This window comes from Mesocricetus auratus, unplaced genomic scaffold (assembly GCF_017639785.1).
Source record: "Mesocricetus auratus isolate SY011 unplaced genomic scaffold, BCM_Maur_2.0 Super-Scaffold_4256, whole genome shotgun sequence".
NCBI classification, from domain to species: Eukaryota; Metazoa; Chordata; class Mammalia; order Rodentia; family Cricetidae; genus Mesocricetus; species Mesocricetus auratus.
Genome location: NW_024429182.1, coordinates 97,226,455 through 97,243,635, shown reverse-complemented (window position 1 = coordinate 97,243,635; position 17,181 = coordinate 97,226,455). Strand labels below are relative to the sequence as shown.

Below are 17,181 nucleotides of genomic sequence, written 5' to 3'. Positions count from 1 at the left end.
TGAAAGATATGGTGTCTGTTTTTCAGGAGCTTACAGAAAGTAGCCACTATAAACAGTTGTCAAATTGGGAAGTAGTAGAGGTACATATGACAGAAAAATCTCAGCTTATAGCACTGAGTCTTAAGGAATATGCAAGCTTTTGCCAGGTAGACAGCTTGGTGAAAAGAATTCTAGCAGAAGTGACATCTTGACGGTGTGGAGCATAGGAAACTATGGTATTGGGTAACAGAAAAAGTTTGGGGTGGCTAGTTTCAGATGCATAGGTTGGGGGGGTAAACCTGGCAGTGAGCGTAAAGAATATATAAGTAAGCATCATAAAGGACTTTGATGATCATACCTAGGGGTTTATATTTTTATTCAGAAAGTAACAGAGGCATTGAAGAATGTTAGTAGACAAGTTTAATGACTTAATTCCATAATCATAGTTCAAGAAAAAGCACAAAAAGTGCCCAAGTATAAAACTTCATAATTCCTCATTTATCTTCATTTGAATCATGAAAATTATAGTAAAAATGAGATTGTGGGGGGTGGATTTCAGAGGTATCTAAGAGAGTGAAGCCAGAGGACGTAACAGTTAATTTGGTTTGGAGCTTTGTCAGATTTATTCTGAAGCACAGTACAGAGAACTTCCTCTGTATCTAAAATAGTTCTTGCACAGAAGACACTTGATAATTATTTGCTGACCGACTGAAAGCAGTAGGAAGGGAGGGAGGATTATACAGTGACTTCTAGGGCATTTTCTTTTCAGTCTTTCATATTATTTTCTTCCTCTAACTTAGTAATATGATACCCAATTTTTGTCATAACCAGTAGGTCTGTAAGCAGACTTATCCCGTTTATTGGCAAGGCAGATGCTGCTTCTTCAAATAGTCCCAGGCACCATGGACCCTCTGGTCATCCAGCCCAAGTCACTCCCTGACTTTATCTTCACTATATTGTGTGGTCATGTCACTGAATCCCTTTCCAACTTTACCTTTTCCATGGCTTGCATAATTTTGCCACATTTTTTTTCATGCAAAATGTGTTTGACCTTCCTACATTGGCACCACCTTTGGGCTCTGAGCCTTTTTGCCAGCACTATCACCCCAGAGGCTGTACTTCTTTTCCTCCCTTTTCCAGAACCACTTTTCCCTTCAGAGGCACCTTCTGAGCTTGCTCTTGAGCTCCCAACTGTTCTGGTGGTAGTAAAATGTCTACTCCTAGAAATTTTAACTTAGGCAATTTGAGACGATGGTGAAGGTATTCTGGAAAAGACAATAGAGAGATCAGAATTGAGGGTAAGAATGGCAATTGCCAATTTAAGAAACTTAATTCCTCTTATTTGGAGGGATTATAATACAATTACATAATTTCCCCCCTTCCCTTTCATCTCTCCAACCTTCCCATATACCCCTCCATTATCTCTTTCAAATTCATGGCTTTATTTTCATTAACTATTGCTACGTACATATGTATATATGTGCATATATATATATATACTCCTAAATATGCAAATACAGCAGGTTCACAAGTATAATGTTATTTTATGGTTGTTTTCAGAGATGGTTATTTGTTATTAGATAACCAGTTGGTGTTCTTTTTCCGGGGAAGATTATTTTTTCCTGCTCTGATCATGCCTTAATGCCCAAAATTCTTTGTAGGGTTGAGGCTTGCCCTCTATCCACTTATCTGTTGATGTTAGCTTGTATTTAGACAGTCATGTTGGTGAGACTTTATGGGTGTAGATGCTGACATTCTTAGGAGACAGTCTCCCAGAGAACTCCATGATCCTCTACCTTTTAAAAATCTTTTACCCCCTTTCTGAGCCTTAGGTGTCAGAATGTCTTGTAGAGATATATGTTGGGAATGGAATTGCCAATTTTTATTTTTTGAAGCTTATTTGGTTTTAGTAATTTCAGTTTCCTGTTTTATTTAGTTATTTTATAGTTGGGTTTAGTTCAAAATTTCTTCTCAAAGTAATACACGATTATCATTAGTTAATTAGTAGAGAAGAGTATAAACAGTGCAGAGTCTGGCCTCTTCTTTCCCAGGTATCCCAATCACCTTCTGTCCCTGGAGTAATTGCTGTAAGAGGCATGTAGTCTTTTCTTTTACCTTTTTTTTCATGTGAATTATTCATGACCATATATACAGCTTTGTTCTTTTTAGCAGGACTAGAGTTATTGTATATATAAGCTCCTATTTGTCAGCAAATGTAGGTACATATGTCTACACACATACACAAAATTTACTTGGACAGCCTTTTATAGCAGTGTTCATTCTTTTTAATAGTTGTTTTAATTTCAGAGTATGGATGATCCATGGCTGTTATTTGTTTCCCTGTTGGTAGTTAATTACTATATAAATAATGCTATAGTGAATAAATCTCCTATGTTCATACATACATCTTTGTACACTATGAAAGTATGACTATGTCTGTGGGACATATTCACAGAGAAGGAAATTCTGGATAAAGGTTTAGTACATTTAAAATGTTGATATTAGAAATTGTCCCCCATACATTCTTTTTTTACCTGACATTTCATAAACATTTATTAAATGCTAGCTGCTATTCTTATAATACAAAAATAAAAATGATTCACTTATTCATTGGATGCCTTAAGTATTTTTCCCATAAATTCTTTATCAATATATTTTTATGTTTCTTCAAATGTTATTTGTAATTACTCTTTTCTATTAGACGAATCTTTCATTATCTTCAGTATGTCTGATTGGTCCTTTATGTAATTTGCCAATCTGATGATGTATGAACTATTGACCTGAAAACTAGACTTTTGTAATATTATCTTTGGGGGTATCCTTTGTAGTTTTTGCAGGTAGGTTTTCTATGCTTTCACTGTCAGTGCTCCTCCAAGTCCCCCCCCCCAGCTTTCTAGAGATTTCCCTCACCAACCCTGGTTTTAAATATTTTCTGTAGGGGCTTGAGAGATGCCTTAGTTGTTATAAGCACTGGCTGCTCTTCCAGAGGTCTTGGGTTCAATTCCTAGCACCCACATGTCAGTTCACAGCTGTCTATAGTAGAAGTCCCTTGGGATCCGATGCCCTCCTCTTATGTGCAGACAGACATACAGACAAAACACCCAGATAAAACAAATTGCCTGTAAACTGGCACTAATATTTTTATTAGAAAATATGTTTCAGCCTAGAAAACAAAAGCTCAGATGTCTTTCACTTCTCTAGAGTTCATCTTCTCTTTTCTGGAATACTAAGTAGCTGCTCCTCTCTGTCCATGATTGCTCCCTTTCACAATTCCATTTGCTACAGTGCAGCAGTAAACTGTCTTTACCTTTTCATCATGACTGTCTTCATGTCTTTGTAAAATAGGCCTTCCACTACTCAGCTGCTTAGAAATCTTTTGTTTTTATCGTTGCCAACAGAAGGAATTTAAATTTCTACTTACCATATTCAAAAGCCATGAAGAAGCCTGTTGCAAATTCCCTGTGTCTTAATCTGCAGCAGTTTTTCCTTCTGTGTTTGGTTCTCTAACTCTGGAGTGCCTCAGCTTCAGTTTTGCTGCAGTTCTTCTTCATTTTTTTATTAGCATTTTTTATTGATTCTTTTGGAATTTCATGTCCCTCCTTACCCACTCTTTACCCTTGTAGTGTCCTGTCCCCCCAAAAAACCTAAAAAAATAATATAAATATAAATAAGATTATTAATTAAAAACCAAACAAAAACCACTTTGATCCTCTGTCTTTCCTGTCTCTATCGCTTCATCGTTCATCTTAGTGGCTCTGGGAGCTGCTGTGTACCATGCAGTATACACTTTTTGTCTAAACAGCTTTACTTGCAAATGTTCATTGTGTATTGTGTTGTTGGTCAGGTTAAAAACCTCTGGCTTCTGGTACACCATCAATGCTGAACCCTCAGCAAAACTCCTCTCAGATATCCTGCTGCTGCCTGAGTCATGGAGATCCTGCCGATATGGTTCTGTAGGATCCGTCCCTTTGTGTGCTCCAGCAGGCCACAGATGGGATAGATGTTGGGGAGTGCCAACTCAAGCCTTGGTGTGTGTCTGGGTGGTAGCTGAGTTGGTTGGGCAGGCTGCAAGTTGGTCTTCTCTCTTGACTTAGGATAGTCTCCTTTTCCCCTGTCAGGAACAGTAATACATGAAGATTTACATGTCAAAACACCACTCATTATTATCCCTTACTGTGTAAGTTAATCTTGTGAATTTACCATGTGTAGGAGATTAGATTTCTAGACATTGGGAAGATCAGTGGTTTTGTTTATTAAGTTTTTCTATTTAATTAAATTTTTCTTTTATTGAAAATAGCTTTTTCTCATACAATATATCCTGATTGTAATTTTCCCTTCCTCTACTCCTCCCTTACTACCGCCCCTCCCCTCCAGATCCACTCCCTTTCTGTCTCTCACTAGAAAAGAACAGGCTCTAAGAGAAAACAACCAAACATGACAATAAAATATAAGATTAAGTCAAAGCTTTTTCATTGAAGTTGGACATAGCAATCCATCAGGAGTAAGAGTTCCAAGAGCAGGTACAAGAGTCAGAGACCCACTCGATCTCACAATTAGGAGTCCCATAAAAATACTAAGCTAACAGCTATAATATGTATGCAGAGGACCTGGTTGTAGACCCATGTAGACCCTGTGCTTGCTGCTTCAGTCTCTGTGAGTTTATATGTGTCTTGCTAAGTTCATTTAGATGGCCTTGTTTTCCTGGTGTCCTCTATCTCCTCTAGCTCTTGTAATCTTTCTCCCTCCTTTTCTGAGCTCTGAGGAGAGGGATTTGATGGAACCCTCCCATTTTGACTCTCTCCACATGTCTGCCTGTGGCTCTCTCTGTCTGTTCTCATCCATTGCCAGAGGAAGCCTCTCTGATGTTGACTGGATAAGGAACTGATACATGATTATAGCAGAATATCATTAGGAATCATTGTATTAAACTTTTTTTTAACACCAGTAGTGTTTGGTTTTACCCTAGTTCTGATTTTTGGTTACCTAAGCAATGTTGAGTATGGGTTCCTTCTTTTTGGAGTAGACCTTAAGTCAAATTAGACATTGGTTGGCTATTCCCACAAGTTCTGTAACGCATTCACCCTAGCATATTTTGCAGGCAGGACAGATTGTAGGTCAAAGGTTTTGCAGCTGGGTTTGTACATGTTTCTCTTTCAGTAGCCTATATAGTACCTTCCTGCACCAAAGAGACTAGAACATAGGGATGAGAGCTCCATCTTCAATGAATTGTGTGGGTATTGACATTGGTGATGGGACCCTACTGTCAGTTTGTAGAGAGCAACCTTTTGTTTTACCAACAACCTGGATTGTTTGGGGATTTTCATGGAATCCCTTTGGCCAACAACTCAGTTGCAACCTAGTCCCACCACCGGAAGCCTCGCCTGGTTACAAGAGATGGCCAGTTGAGACTCCATATCCCCCATTACTAGGAGTCCTCATTCAAATTACCTTTATAGATTCTAGGAATTTTCCACTGTACTAGGTTTCCACACAATTCCCCAGGTGCCCCCATATTCCAACTGTCTCTCCCCATACCCCCTCCTTCCACCCTATCTTCTTCCCTGCCCCCAGTTCACCCATAAAATCTATTCTATTTCCCCCTCCCAGGTAAATTCCTGATTCTTCTCTAGACACCTCCTCTTTACATAACCTGTATGGGTCTATGGATTGTAGTTTGGTTATCATTTATTTAACTGCCAATGTTACTTTATAAGTGAATACATACCATATTTATATTTCTGGGTCTGGGTTACCTCTCTTGGGATGATTTTTTTCTAGTCCATCCATTTACCTGTAAATTTCATGTCATTTTTTAAATGGCAAGTGCCATTTTTTAACAGTAAACTCAAGAAGCTGAGCAATACTCCAATGTGTAAATGTAATTTAACACCCCACCAATAATATAAAGAACACTCACATTCTTTGCAAGCCCCTCGGTGGCAATATCCTATGTATCACTATTGTATAGTACCATAATAAGGAAGTTGATACTGATACCACCTGACAGTATTAAATTGCTCAGTTTTATGATATTTAGATTGAAGTAGTCACTATGTATTGTAGGGACATGACACAGGCAGAGGTCGTTTAGGAGACTTTTACATTAATCCAGGTACACGATGATAGTGGCTTAAAACAGATGGGGACAATGCTGGAGATCATTATTAATCAGAGTCTGTTTTGTAAGTTCAAGCAAACAAGATTCCTTGATGTGAGAGGAAAAAAAGAGCCAGTGTTTCAGTAACCACTTATGAGATTAAATAGATTGCCAGAACTGAGTCTAGGAAAATCAAGAATTTGTTCTTGGATATGTTAGCTATACAGTGCTTATAAGTATCCAATGTATGTTTAATCAGTAGTTGAAGTTTAGGGAAGCTGTGTGGAAAGGACTTAAAAGTTCAGGAATTGTCAGCATAGTGATGGTATTTAAAGCAGGAGCCTGAATGAATTAATATCAAGAGAAACTGTGGATAGACTCTGGAACACTCCAGCATTTATTGGGCTGGAAGTTAAAGAGGAACCAGCAAAAGACAAAGAGTAGCTAGTGAGGCAGAGTGAACCAATGAGAGTAATGTCTTGGAATCTTGGTAAGTTGGGGCAGTAAAATTATGTGAGGTGTGCTACATGACTGTGTTGCTTAAACTTGAACTTGAGCCAGGCATGGTGGTGCATTTTTCTAATTCCAGTTCATGGTTGGGTTGAACTTCATAGTGAAATTTGGGCCAGACAGAGCTATAGCATGAGACCTTGTCTCAAAACAGCAAACAGACAAATCTAAAACTTAAACCCAAGTGTTTGACTGGTATCTGAATTCTATGCCTTATAAACAGGGACCTCATTATCCAGGATATGTTTACTGCTGGAAATGTAGTAATTTAAAAAATGGTTTTAGTGAAAAGATCTCTCTTTATTCTGCATTTCAAATGACATACATTTCATTCATTCATTTCTTACACACGATGCCACTATCCGCCTGCCTCCCCTTCCCGAGTGCTGGGATTAAAGGCGCGAGCCACCAACGCCCGGCCTTTTTCTACCTTAGTAATATCATCAGGTTATATTTTATTTTATTTTTTTTTTGAGACAGGGTTTCTCTGTATTGTTTTGGAGCCTGTCCTGGAACTCACTCTTGTAGACCAGGCTGGCCTCGAACTCACAGAGATCCGCCTGCCTCCCCCTCCTGAGTGCTGGGATTAAAGGCGTGCGCCACCAACGCCTGGCCAGTTTATATTGTATGTATTGTATAGTCCTATCATTGTAGTAGAAAAATCTTTTAAATATGAAGGAAGTTCATAAAATAAAATTAAAATCTATCAATTAGTTTCAGTATTTCTTGTTTAAAAATCTAAGTGCCATTCATTCTTACAAGTTATAAAATATAATAGAAGGAAATTTTACAACTGACTGAAGCTTTTGGTAAGTTAGGAAAAAATGGTTTGAAAAGGAAGTTGGCTAGAAAAAGTAAAAGATGAATAATTCTTTGACTTCACCAAGAGGTTCTCAGCACAGTATCAGGCAAGGTATGGGATTTTCTTGGAGCACCTCCAGAGCACAGTGTGATTCTGGCCAGGCATGCTACCGCAGGGACAGATGTAGAGCACCGTTGCTTTCCTTTTTAGACAAATTAGACATCTCAAGCACATAGTGGTTTTGTTTTTGATGTGGTTTTTCCAACTGAGTAGGTTTACATAAGACAATGTAGTTGAAAGAGAATATGCTTTAGAAGTATCTAGCCTTCATCTTTATTTTAGTGCTATCATACTCTTGAGTGACCTAGTTATTCTCTTAAGAGTGAACCTTACTCTCCTTACCTGTAAAATAGGAAACTACCCATAATGAAGTAATACAAATTGATTATAACGTTGAAAGTTCATATTACTCATTTATTTTATAGTTTTCTTGTCTCAAGTTACAACGTTTGTATTCTTTTTACTCCATTATTAATAATAAAATTCCCTACCCTTGAGCTGTATAGAAATACTGTATTCAGTGCACATGTGCTAAAATATTACATACAAGACAGCATAAGATAAATTTACAGTAATGAATAAGATCTATCATTGCTAGTGACCAAAATCTAGCTAATTCCCCCCCCCCTTATTTTCCCTGCCTAATACTTTTCTGTCCTTCTTTGAATTTAGGAGTATGTATCCGGTTTGGAAATCTTTTCTTGAGGGAACAATGCAGGTAGCCCAGTCTCGGATCAATATATGTGAAAACTATAAAAATTTCATTTCTGAACCTGCAAGGACAGTAAGAAGCTTAAAAGAACAGCAACTAAAACGGGTATTGTTTCTATTTTCTTTCTTCTGTTATATGTATTTTAATACTTATAATCAGTAATATGTTATAATTGTGTTTAAAACTTAGAGCTTTAAAAAATGTGTTCACTGGGTAGCATTTTTACCAGGATTTTTCAACGTGTGCCTTTTTTGTTTGTTTCTTTGTTTTGATTTTCAAGACAAGGTTTCTCTGTGTAGCCCTGGCTGTCCTGGAACTTGATTATAGACCAGGCTGGCCTTGAACTCAGAGATTCACCTACGTCTGCTTCCCGAATGCTGAAATTAAAGGCAAGAGCCACTCCCATCCAATATTATTTGCTTTTTAACTTAAATGTTTTGTTAGCTGATAAAGGTGAGTATAATCTAAAATTTTGAAATAAATGCTGTTTAGGAATATCACTTATGCCAGGTACCACTTATGTCAGGGTTGGTGGTACATGTAAAGAGAACCCCTACAGAGCTGCAGCTGGCTTGATTCTGGAGTGTTAGTGCCTAGCCATAAGCCTTTTCTCTTCAGTGCCTTCTGTTTGAAGTACATAAATCGTGTCTGAGATTTCCCAAAGTTGTAAAGCCTGCGAAAACTTGTTTGGGAAAAATCCAGCACACCTTGGTATTCCTTGCCGAAGCACTTGGCATTGTCACTTTGAGAAGCTTGAATAAGATGTTTTGGGATATGGAAATTAACTTGCTAAAGGTGTAAATTGGATAACAATAAATAAACCCAGGGCTAAGGGAAAGTATTTCAGTCAGAGGTAGGTTGAGTCTGGGAAGGCTAAAATCATCCTTAAGGTGCCCTAGTGTCTTTTTTCCACAGACCCTTGTGAAGCCTCACCTGATCTACAACATTTGTCACCCAACGTGGGGCACGAACCCACGGCCCTGGTATTAAGAATCCCATGCTTTACTGACTGAGCTAGCATGTCCTCACTTTTAATTTCAGTACTTGGGAGGTAGAGACAAAACAGATTTCTGTTAGTTCCAGGCCAACCTGGTCTACATAGTAAGTTGTAGAGCATCCAGGGCTACAGAGTGAGACCACTTGAATTGCTCAAGTAAATATATCTACACAGTTATACAATATTAGTTTGATGTATGTTAAAGTACTTAACATTCTTAATTCCACTAAATCTTGAAAAAGTTTGTATTGATTAGTCTTAATTTCAAGTTGGGCCATTTTTGGAAACTTGAAAGAAAGAAATTGACACATTTTGTCAAATACACTAGTTTTTAATTTTTAAAACCCTAGTGTAGCTGGGAGTGGTGGTACATGCCTTTAATAGCAGCACTTAGGAGACACAGGCATGTGGATCTTTACATTTGAGGCTATCCTGGTATATATATAACGAGTTCCAGGCCAGCCAAGGCTACAGAGTGAGATTGAGACTCACCCCTTGCACCCCTCACCCCCCAAAAAAGTTTAAGAATAGCTGGATGTGGTGTTATATACCTATAATCCCTGATATTCAGAAGGCCAAGTCAGGAACAATGCAAATTTGAGGTCTGCCTGGGTTAGGTTACAAAGTCAGTTCAAGGCCAACCTAGCACATACAAAAAATACTTGTCACCCCCTCAAAAAGGTTAATTATATACACATGAAAACATTTTCAAAGGACTTGTTTCTTTGATTTAATTAAAATTGATAGGAAAACGTCACTGTTGAATATCATTTTTATGAAAAGTTTGCTATGTGTCAGAGCTATGCTTTGTTGCTCTTGACTTAATTTGTAAATGTCACCTGTTGAGGTAGTTATATTATTTTAACATCTGTATTATTGATGAGAAACTAAGACTAATGGGATTAAAAGCCTGAGTCTGGAAATAGTGAGACTGAGATGTAAACACAGGTTGTCCTCCCACAAAACCCAAGTCTGTTTCCCTGGATTGTCAGAGCCTCTCACATTTTCTCAGTCTGGCTAGTTTTGTTGTTTTTTTTGTTTTTGTTTTTTCTCTTTAGCCTGAAATAAAACTACATTAGGTCCTGAAGGGTGAGATGGGAATTAGATGTTTAAATTGTGTCCTTTTGGGGGCCAATTAAGTTACCATGATATCTGATAAAGTTCTTTATTAGAAATTGCTAATTCTTAGAAAATAGTAGTTATTTAAGGTGGTAGCTTTTCTGGAGTCTTACATTGTTTGATTTTAATTTTATTTGGATCCTCAGAAACTTAAAAAAAATCATTCTGTAGGCAAAAATGATTTCAGTAGCCCAGAGTCAATATTAAATATTTGTGTGTGTGCATATAAATTTTTTATTTTTCTAGAGTACTCATCTAATATCATTTGGCCTTAATACACTTATGTAAGAATGCCTGTTGCTTGTCTTCACCAAAGATGATCACTTTCAAAGGAAACATAATGAACAAAGTATTCAGCCACCACCAACGGTTTCCTTTTCTTTGTGCTTTTTCGGTTTTTGAGACAGGGTTTCTGTTTGTAATAGTCCTGGCTGACCTGGAACTCGCTTTGTGGACCAGGCTGGCCTTCAGCTCAAAGAGATCTGCCTGCCTCTCCTGAGGGCTAGGATGAAAGGCATGTGTTACCACCACCTGGCCTTAAATAAATATTAATGTAGTTTTCAGTTCTACAACTTTTGACTCACTTAAAAAATAGACGTTATGTTTCAGGTATAATGTTTTTACGTTTTTCTTTTATTCTGTGTTTTCTTCTTTAAGTATTTTATACCTTTTTTCTTTTTTCTTTTTTTTTTTGTAATACTGCAGGTTGAACACAGAGCTAGAAAAGCTTTCTATCACTGAGCCATATTCTGATCTTTTATTTTATTCTGTTAAACATATTAATCATAATTCTATTATATGAGTCATACTGGTCACTTTATTATTGGACATCTCTTCTTGGTTTCCATCATGTGGGTCCCAGGAATCAAACTCAGTAATTTGGGCCTACTGTGTACTGGATACTATGAATAAAAACTTTGGCAGGTCTGGGATATCTCTGCCAAAGAGAATGGAGTTTGACAGACTGGCAGAATTCTAGCCCTTGTTCCACTGGGGTCTGGTTTGGGACTTTTTCAGGCTTGTTTTATTTTACTTAAACAATAAGTAAAATTGTCTTAATTGAAACTGGTCTTAATTGAAACTGTGCTTTTTCTGCTGACAAGATTTTTACTGTACCCCTTGTCCTCTCAGAACATGTGGCTGCTCTGACCCTCTGATCTCTGCTGAGCACTTGGTCCCTCAGCTACTGTTTACTAGATTTCTTGGTGTTTCTTCCTACACACCCTTTTTAGAAGTCAGCTAATACAGGGAAATTAGATTAGGTTTTTTTTGGACTTACTTGCTCCTCTACAGTGCCTTTCTTTTTAGGTCTTTGCTTTATAAGTTCCTGCTCTTTGGGCAAGTTTTCTCTACAGGGTAGAGAAGTAATACCAATGTCTGTTTATAGCCTTTTTAAAATGTTGAAATATATACTATATATATGAATACTTATATACATATACATGTGTGTGTGTGTGTGAGAGAGAGAGAGAGAGCACATATGGAAGTCCATTCCCTCCTTCATATGGGTCCCAGGAACCAAATTTATGCCATCAGCTTGGATTACCCACTGAGCTACCTAACCAGCCCTAATTATTGTATTTGTGCCATGACTTAGTAACTGCTGTAAGTGGAGAGAAAAGCCAGATGGAAAGCTCATCTGGGTATGCACCCTTTCTTCCAGGTCTCCCAGTCACATTATCTGTATGTGCTTTGCCAACTTACATACTTACCTGACTGTGAGGAGGTAGACTCATCCAGGTTGTTCTCTCACTCTCAGAACTAATTTTTACTCAAAATACTCTCTCTGCAGCATTTTAAATTCTATTTTTATCTTTTGGTTTGTGACAAGATCTTGTTTTATACCTCTAGCTGGCTTGGAACTATTAACCAGGCTAGCCTTGATTTTTGTGACAGTTGTCCTGCCTCAGACTCCAACTGCAGAGATTGCAGGCATGCAGCAACATGCCAGCTTCTCTATAACCTTTTAAAGTTCATGTTCTGTTAGCTGGATAGTTTGCTCAGTGGTTAAGAGCACTTGCTACTCTTGTAAAGGATCTGGGTTTGATTCCTAGCCCCTACATAGTGGTTCACAATCATCTGTAACTTCCAGTTCCAGGGGGATCTGACGTCCATAGGGCAGTAAGCATGCCCAAGGTGCACATACATATAGGCACACATAAAACAAAATAATTAAATCTAATAAAAAACTTAAGCTCATGTTCTTATTAACATTTTCTCTATTTTGTCTGGTTTAAAAAGTAGTACTTAGAGATAAACACAGACACATTGCAATTATTAGAAATTATAGCTGGGTAGTGGTAGTGCAAGCCATTAATCTCAGCACTTGAGAGGCAGAGGCAGAGGAAGATCTCTGAGTTTGAGGACAGTCTGGTCTACAGAACAGCCAGGGTTACACAGAAATCCTGTCTCAAAACCCCCACCCCCAAATTATATACATACATATGTGTATGTGTGTGTGTATTCATGACTTCAGGTGCTTTATGTTATTGTTGTTTTTGTTTTGTTTTGTTGAGACAGTTCAGGCTAACCTGAAACTCACTGTGCAGCTGAGGCTGACTTTGAACTCCTGATTCTCCTCCTCTCTCCACATCCCAGTTGTTGGGATTATAGGAATGTGCTACCACATCCTGCCCAGATAATTTTTTATTACATGCTGACATTTGCCTATAAGTCAAAACAAGAGCAATAGTAACCTAAATCTTTTTGCTATTCTTCTACTTACCCACGTCTTAATCTTTATTTTAGAATATACTTACCATCCTTGAAATAATTGTAAAAGTAGATCAGTGGTAAAACATGTATTTAGCTTTCAAAGCCCTCAGTTTGGACTCCTTTAACACCACACATACATACATAAAGAATCAATTGAGACTCATATTTTTCTAGCATCTTAGAGATTACAAACTGCCACCATTTCTAATATAGTCCCAATTGGTTTCTGTAACAACATGCATTGGAATATATTGCATTTTATAAGTGATGAAAATGAAGCCAAAATATTTAAAAGATTTAGATAGTAAATAGCAAAACAGGAATGTGAATATGTTCTGACTTGATATAATTGATAAAAATATTTCAAGTTCAATATTTAAACATTTGTAGAAAAATGTGTACAAGTCCTTTACATAGTACACTTCATTCTTTAAAAAAGTATTTTTTTAAATCATTTATATCTATGTCAGGATATGCACATGAGTACAGCAGGTACCTGCAGATGCCTGAAGAGGATGTTGGATTCCCTGGAGCTGGAGTTATAGGTGGTTGTGAGCTGTGCACTTCCTATGCTGGAAATCAAACTAGGGTCCTGTACAAAAGTAATACATGTTTTTAATCACTGAGTTATCTCTATAGCTCCCATAGTAGATTTTGTAGTAATCTTAACTCCTTTAATCTTAATACTTAAAATAGACTTTTATTAAGATCATGAAAAAATACAAAATTGCTTTATTCTTTTGATTTTATTGTCAAGATATTTGCAGCAGCATGTCTTTTCATAGTTGCTTTTCCTAGCCTTACCCTAATCTCAGTAACAGCATTGGGGTTGTTTACAAAGAATGATGGGTAGGCAAACTGTAACACTATTTGGTACAGTACTTGAGATAGAAGTACCAGCTGTTCTCCAGATTTTAATTTGTAACTCAAGGACAATAAATTGCTGTTTCTTTATTCTGAGTTTCCAACCTGAAAGCATATTGCACAGTCCTTAGGACAAACTCATTTTCTGTATGCCTAAGAAATAAAATTTTAATAATTGCATTTTTGTATTTTACAGTGTGTGGACCAGTTGACAAAGATCCAGACAGAATTACAAGAAACTGTGAAAGATTTAGCAAAAGGCAAAAAGAAGTACTTTGAGACTGAACAGATGGCTCATGCAGTAAGAGAGAAAGCTGACATTGAAGCAAAGTAGGTATTTTAGCACTTCTAAGAAAACAGCTATGCAAATAAATGTTATCTTTGTCAATGCTGTGTTCTCTCTTAAAAGGTCTAGATTTGCTCTTAGGTTGTGCTGGATTCATTTGACCTCCATGTACTTTATGCTGTAGATCACATTTTTTTCTTCTATTAGCTAGTTTTGTCTATTTTAATATGGCAAAATAGGGATATTTGATAATTGAATTGAGTTTTAAAAAGGAAAGAGAATAAATACACATATTTACAGACTTCAGAACTTAACTGACAGTTTAAAGTTGCAATGCTGTCTGACAATCAGGGTCTAAGAGACTGATGTTTTACAGGTGGATCTTTATGAGTTTGAGGCCAGCCTGGTTTATAGAGTGAGTTTAGGACAGCCAGAGCTACACAGTCAACCCAGTTTTGAAAAACCAAAAAAAAAAAAAAAAAAAAAAAAAAAAAAAAGACAAGACCTGGGGTTGATCATGTTGTTTCTAACTATTGGAAAACCTCTGTGAACCTCACATGTCATTGGGGGATCATGGGCACATCAAGTAAACAAGGGCTGGACCCATGTAAAAGCTTTTCTGAAGCACTATTTTTTTGTTTTTTTTATATGAAATTTAGTATATATACATTTACATCTATGCTTGTTAATTTCACTTTCAGGTATATGCATTAAAGAAGGCACTACAATTAGTTATAAGAGATATAAATCACTCGAAGTAGAGACTTTTCCAATGACAGCTTGATAGCATCTATGCTTGGAAATGCAAACACATCAAGAAAGGAAGTATATTTGGTTTTTAGACTAACTCAGGTGGTGGCAGTGTCTTTTTCCTATTGGCTGGGGTCCAACTTTGCAGTCTTGTTCAGGTGGGTTGTCTGAAAAAATCTGGTACACAGGAAATAAAAGAAGTAGAAAGGGGTCACTGCTCTCTACTGCTCCAGACCTCTGAACTCCTAGAACAGAGCAGTGGGGCCATTGTATAAACAGATTTTACTGGGTGGAAAGAATTAAAATATTTAGTTTTACAAGGTGGGAGAGAGAAATTGTTTCTAATTCCTTGTCCTAAACACAAGTTGTAGAGTATCTGTCAGAAAGAAACTCATTTTTGATATTTCTTGCATTGGTGAGAAAAGCTCATTAATGCCACCACCACCTGTGCTGCCGAGCTGAATTCTGAAGACCTCCTTGGCATGAAATCAAACAGCTTTGCACTTTTCCCGTATTTCTTGGCATAAGGGATGGTTATCTAGCATTTTTTAATATGCAAGAAATTTTAAGTGTAATATTTTTATTAAATTTTCTAGAATTATATATACATGTACAATATATTTTTATTATATTCCTTCCCTTTCTTCCTCCTAGCTCTTCCCATGTCCATGTCAACCTCTTATCCCCTCACAACTTCATGTCCTTTTTGTTGTTGTTAATAACCCACAGAGTCCAGCATACTGCTGATATATTTATGGATGTCGGTCTATTTACTGGAGTGTGGTCAACTACCAGGGGGGATATTCCTAAAGAAAACTGGTTTTCGCACCCCAGAAGCTCATCAGATGTTGGGACTCTTGAGCCTCTTCCCCCTTTACACTAGAATTTTTACTTGATCTTGTGCGGGTCTTATACAGGCTTCTCTGAGTTCATGAGTGCAGATGCCTCATGTCCTGAAGACAATTGTTTTACTCTAATATTCTTATCTGCAAGAAATTTAAGCAACTTCATTTAGTAAAAAAAAAAAAAATTGGTAGGCACCTAAAATTTAATTTAGTTCAAAATGATGATAAATGAATGCTCATCACATTTTTAATGTTACAGAGAAACATTTAACATTTCCCAAATTTCATTTTTTGGTTTTATTGTTCTACACTTTTTTGTTTTTAGTATGTAATTATTTTATGAATCTCACTGAGTCCATCTTCTCACTAATACCTAAGAGGTTTTTTATTTAATTTACTACTACGACTATTACTACATTACTATTATTACTATTATTATTATTATTATTATTATTATTATTATTATTATTGTGGGGGTTATAAGAGAGACAGTGAGATTACAAATAGTTGTCAGCTGCTATGTGGTTACTGGGAACTGAAACCAGTTCTCTCCAAAAGTAAGTGCTCTTAACTGCTGAGCTGTCTCTCTAATCTTGACCTGAAACTTTTAGATTGGGAAAAATCTTCTCAGAACATTATGAACTTATTTCTTAGCCTCTAGTGAAGTCTAGACCTAAGACTTCTTAGATTTGTAGAGTTTATGTAAATACCTCAGGTGTGCCATGATGCAAAGGGTGAAAAAGAAACATTGACTGACTTCCTGAGAGGTCTGAGGCACCCAGAGCTGCCTTCATGGCTGAAACGCAAAGCAAGACATTTTAGGTCAGTATGCAACTTCTCTAGAAATTAATTTTACTAAAAAAAAAAAAACTAGTTTCTTCATTCATTCACTCAGTGTTCATTGAATTAGTACTTTATTTTGGGTATTGTGAGTATAGAGATGTGTACAACAAAGTAAGCTTTGTGCCCTCAAATTAGTCCAGAGTGAGAGTATTTATTTAAATGTAACTTTATGAATTTGTTCTTTCACAGTAAACTCAAAAGAAATAAAGTGCCTAAAATCGCTCATTTAGTAACTATTATAGAAATAATCTGAAGCCGGGCGTTGGTGGCGCACGCCTTTAATCCCAGCATTCGGGAGGCAGAGGCAGGTGTATCTCTGTGAGTTCGAGGCCAGCCTGGTCTACAAAGTGAGTTCCAGGACAGCCTCCAAAGCTACAGAGAAACCCTGTCTTGAAAAACCAAAAAAAAAAAAAAAATCTGAAAACACTAATGAAAGCATAAAAGATGAAGGTTAATTTTTTATAATGATAAAGGAAGCCTTTCTAGAAACAATGATGTTTGGGGGCTGGAGAAATGGCTTAGCAGTTAAGAGCACTGAATGCTTTTCCAGAGGACCTGTGTTTGATTCCCAGTATCCACATGGCAGCTCGCAACTGTCTATA

The 17,181-nt window shown here is 37.0% G+C and overlaps 1 protein-coding gene across 2 annotated transcripts in view; it reads left to right on the top strand.

The window, feature by feature from the left end:
- Fchsd2 (FCH and double SH3 domains 2) overlaps positions 1-17,181 on the top strand; it is a 208,542-nt gene that overhangs the window by 89,591 nt on the left and 101,770 nt on the right. For both annotated transcript variants that reach the window (XM_005074012.4, XM_005074013.4), the window contains exons 5-6: positions 8,121-8,265; positions 14,052-14,185. In XM_005074012.4, the coding sequence (XP_005074069.1) occupies positions 8,121-8,265; positions 14,052-14,185 (279 nt within the window). The remainder of the gene's footprint in view (positions 1-8,120; positions 8,266-14,051; positions 14,186-17,181) is intronic.